At 40.2% G+C, this 3,458-nt stretch overlaps 1 protein-coding gene across 1 annotated transcript in view; it reads right to left on the bottom strand.

The window, feature by feature from the left end:
* Positions 1–520: 520 nt before the first annotated feature.
* The window catches only part of Snx4 (sorting nexin 4), a 61,440-nt gene continuing 58,502 nt past the window's right edge, over positions 521–3,458 (bottom strand). Inside the window, exon 14 of the mRNA XM_005344865.2 lies at positions 521–1,646. Coding sequence (XP_005344922.1) covers positions 1,599–1,646 — 48 coding nt within the window. The 3' untranslated portion in view covers positions 521–1,598. The remainder of the gene's footprint in view (positions 1,647–3,458) is intronic.

Genomic DNA, 3,458 nt, shown 5'->3' with positions numbered 1-3,458 from the left:
CATGTCCACCACAGTGAAATCAAGCTTGTCATTTATTTGTGTGTGGCATTAGGAACCCGTGCCAGGACCTTGCACATAGGAAGGTGAGCACTCTGTAACTCAAGTCTTGGCATGTGACTTCTAACGACCACGTAGAGGGTATTTTGTTAATCAAGAGGTTAGAACACAGAGGGAGAAAATGTGTATCCACACAGGTAACTTTTGCTTTTTAAATGTTCTTTTTAAAGACCACAGCACACCCAGGCATGTTGGCACACGCCTTCAATCCTAGCACTCATTCGGGAGGCAGAGGCAGGCGGATCTTTCTGAGTCCAGCCTGGTCTACATAACCAGTTCCAAATTAGCAAAGGCTACATGATACCCTGTCTCAAAAAAAACACAAACCATAGCAACGTCTTATGTTTTAAAACACCAACATTTAGGTCACTTTAAAACAAAATATGACATGCATTATTTTCTACCAGAAAATCGGGTATTTACATGCATGGAGCATTGTAAAATAACAGGAATCTTTTGGAAATAAACACACATTTTCTTTATTTATTGTATAAGTTTGGCAAACAGCACAAAAATCCAGCAACATTTTAAACATGTAAAAAAGTCAAATGTTAAACAGTACTGAGTATAGTTTTAAAACATTAGAAATGATGAGTGCACAGTTAATATCCTGCAAGCTGGCAGAGAGAGTGCTTGGCTTCTGAACATGTACCATGACACACACATTAAAAACACAACAACATAATTTATCTTTACAAAACCACAGCCAGGCAATAGAAAAGCACATTAATGATGAAGGTACCAGCCCACACGTGTTCACTGTGAGTGTCTTACACATGGAAATGCTACATCTCGTACCCTGAAATGCCATGTGCACAGAGCCAAGCAGAAGAATGGAGGCTCGTTGCTGAGGTTAACAATTATTTGAGAATAATGTTCAATTAAAACTTTCTATAGAGTGATTGCTAGATCATAATAATGTATTTACTCCACTGCATGTCTGAGAAGCCGAGACTTTTTGTTGGCAGTATAAAATTTCTCACCAGTATCAAAATTTTGGTGAAACACAAACTGAAGGCATTTTTTCTAGTGTGCGCAGATGGTACAGGGATCTACGAACAGGGAAGGAAACCTCAGATTTCACAATAAGTTTCTGCTGAGCTTTGTCAAACTAAACAGCTCAACTATAAGGCAGATAAAATAACCCGACAGCAGAAGTGGGTCCCACCAAGTAAAGACAGGAATGTCATCTTGGAAAGACTCCCGACGTGAGGAGATCTGGAACAGCTGGCACTGAGAGGAGCACGTGGGAATTAACTAACACCCTAACACTCAGTCGTTGGCTCAGAAGCCTGATGAATAATCTGTTGGTATATCTTATTAAATTAACTTTTGGAATCAGCACCAGTCCCCAAAACCTCAAATTATTCTTCATTAAAATGTATCCTTTTGTGCTATATGAACACAAATACTTAAGTTAAAGAAAGCTGATTTGTTCAATTTACTGTATGCTTTTATGTGTATTAGGTAGCAACTGAATTTCTTTTTACTTGTGCTTCATTTTGGGGCACTTTGATTGGAGAGAAAGTCACTTTCCTGGATTACATCTTGCTAAAGCACTCCTTAGCATTGGTCCAGACTTGAATTCCCTGAAAACAAAAGAAACTTAGAATGTGATTCTGCCCTAGAACCAACATCGTGGTGACTGGGGAATGAGAACATCACTCTAATGGGAGGAAAGCCATCACAGTGACACAAAAGGGGACAAAGATGTCAAACCGTCCCTGTTTGCAGATGATAGGACTCTATGCTTGGAAGACACCAGACTCCTCCAATCTGGGTCACACCGTTAGGCCCTACCCTGATTAAAGAAAACAGGAAGCAGTGAGGTGGCTCTCCAGGACCCACATGCATGCCCCACCTCCCACATAAAAAGTATTTTTTATAAAAGAAAAAAATACGATAGGTCTCAGCACTGTTGCATAAGAGTTCACATGAGCACATACAATGCAGTTTTGTCTGGGGGATGGAGAAATGCAAGCATTTTCTAAGTGACTGTTGCTTTCTAAACACCCAAAAGGATGCACACTGAAGTGTGATAGAGGAATGACTTTTATTTATTTATTTTATTTTATTTTTTTTGGTTTTTCGAGACAGGGTTTCTCTGTGGTTTTGGAGCCTGTCCTGGAACTCTCTTTGTAGACCAGGCTGGCCTCGAACTCACAGAGATCCACCTGCCTCTGCCTCCCGAGTGCTGGGATTAAAGGCGTGCGCCACCACTGCCCGGCGAGGAATGACTTTTAAAAGGGATCGTGGTGGGGGGATGTTTACTTCTATGTTCTGAGTCACTGAAATATTCATTATATCTGTGCTATATGCTACATAAAATAAATGAAAAATCAATTTTTATCTTGTTTGTTTTGAGACAGATTATGTAGCTCTGGATAGCCAGGAACTCACCATACAGACCAGACTGGCTTCAAACTCACAGAGACCTGCCTGCTTCTGCCTCCGAAGTGCTAGAATTAAACATGTGTGTAACCGCACCTGTCCAATATTTATTTATTTTTAAAATATTTATTTATTTATTTATTTATTAATTATGTACACAATATTCTGTCTGTATGTCACCAGGCATCATTACAGATGGTTGTGAGCCACTATGTGGTTGACGGGAACTGAACTCAGGACCTTTGGAAGAGTCATCTCTCCAGCCCCCCCAATATTTATTTTTAAACTTCAGCCTAGGGCTGGAGAGATGCTTAGTGTCTAAGAGAGCCTGCACTGCTCTTGCAGAGGACCTGAGTTTGGTCCCCAGTGCCCCACATCAGGCTGCTCACAACTAACTCCAGCTGTGGGGGAGCTGATGCCTCTTCAGGTACCTGCACTCATGTGCAGTATCCACACATAAGACACATATATACTCATAATTAAAAATAAAAGTAAGTCTTTTAAAGAAATAAAAAAGAAAACCCAAAAGCTTTAGCCTACTTGATTTGATAAATTAGATAACTCACTATTACAAAGGTTAACCAAAACCAGAAATACTATTTACTTTTTGTTTTGGAGTGGGAGGGGCGCAAATAGCCCAGGCTACTCTTGAACTCAGTATGTGGGAACATCTGATCTTCCTGCCTCAGATCTCCTTCCCTAGAGCCAGGACTATAAGGTGCATCAGCATGCCTAGTTGTATGCAGGGCTGGGGACCAAGCACAGGGCTCTGGCATGCTAGGTGAGCACTCTGCTAACTGAGCTACAGCCCCAGCCCAGCTACTAACTAAAATGCTTCGTGATTTGTGTGCTTTTACTGTTTCATTATTGCAATTCAGTCAGGCCAAGGAACCTAACTTAATCAATAATGATATGATGTAACTACATATGTAAAATATACTCATATTTACCCAAGAATAAACTAATGTCAATCTTAACTTTGGGCACCTAATTTTTTTTTTTTTTTTTTT

The sequence above is a fragment of the Microtus ochrogaster genome, chromosome 2, assembly GCF_000317375.1.
Source record: "Microtus ochrogaster isolate Prairie Vole_2 chromosome 2, MicOch1.0, whole genome shotgun sequence".
Taxonomy (NCBI): Eukaryota; Metazoa; Chordata; class Mammalia; order Rodentia; family Cricetidae; genus Microtus; species Microtus ochrogaster.
This window is presented reverse-complemented; position numbering and strand designations above follow the sequence as displayed.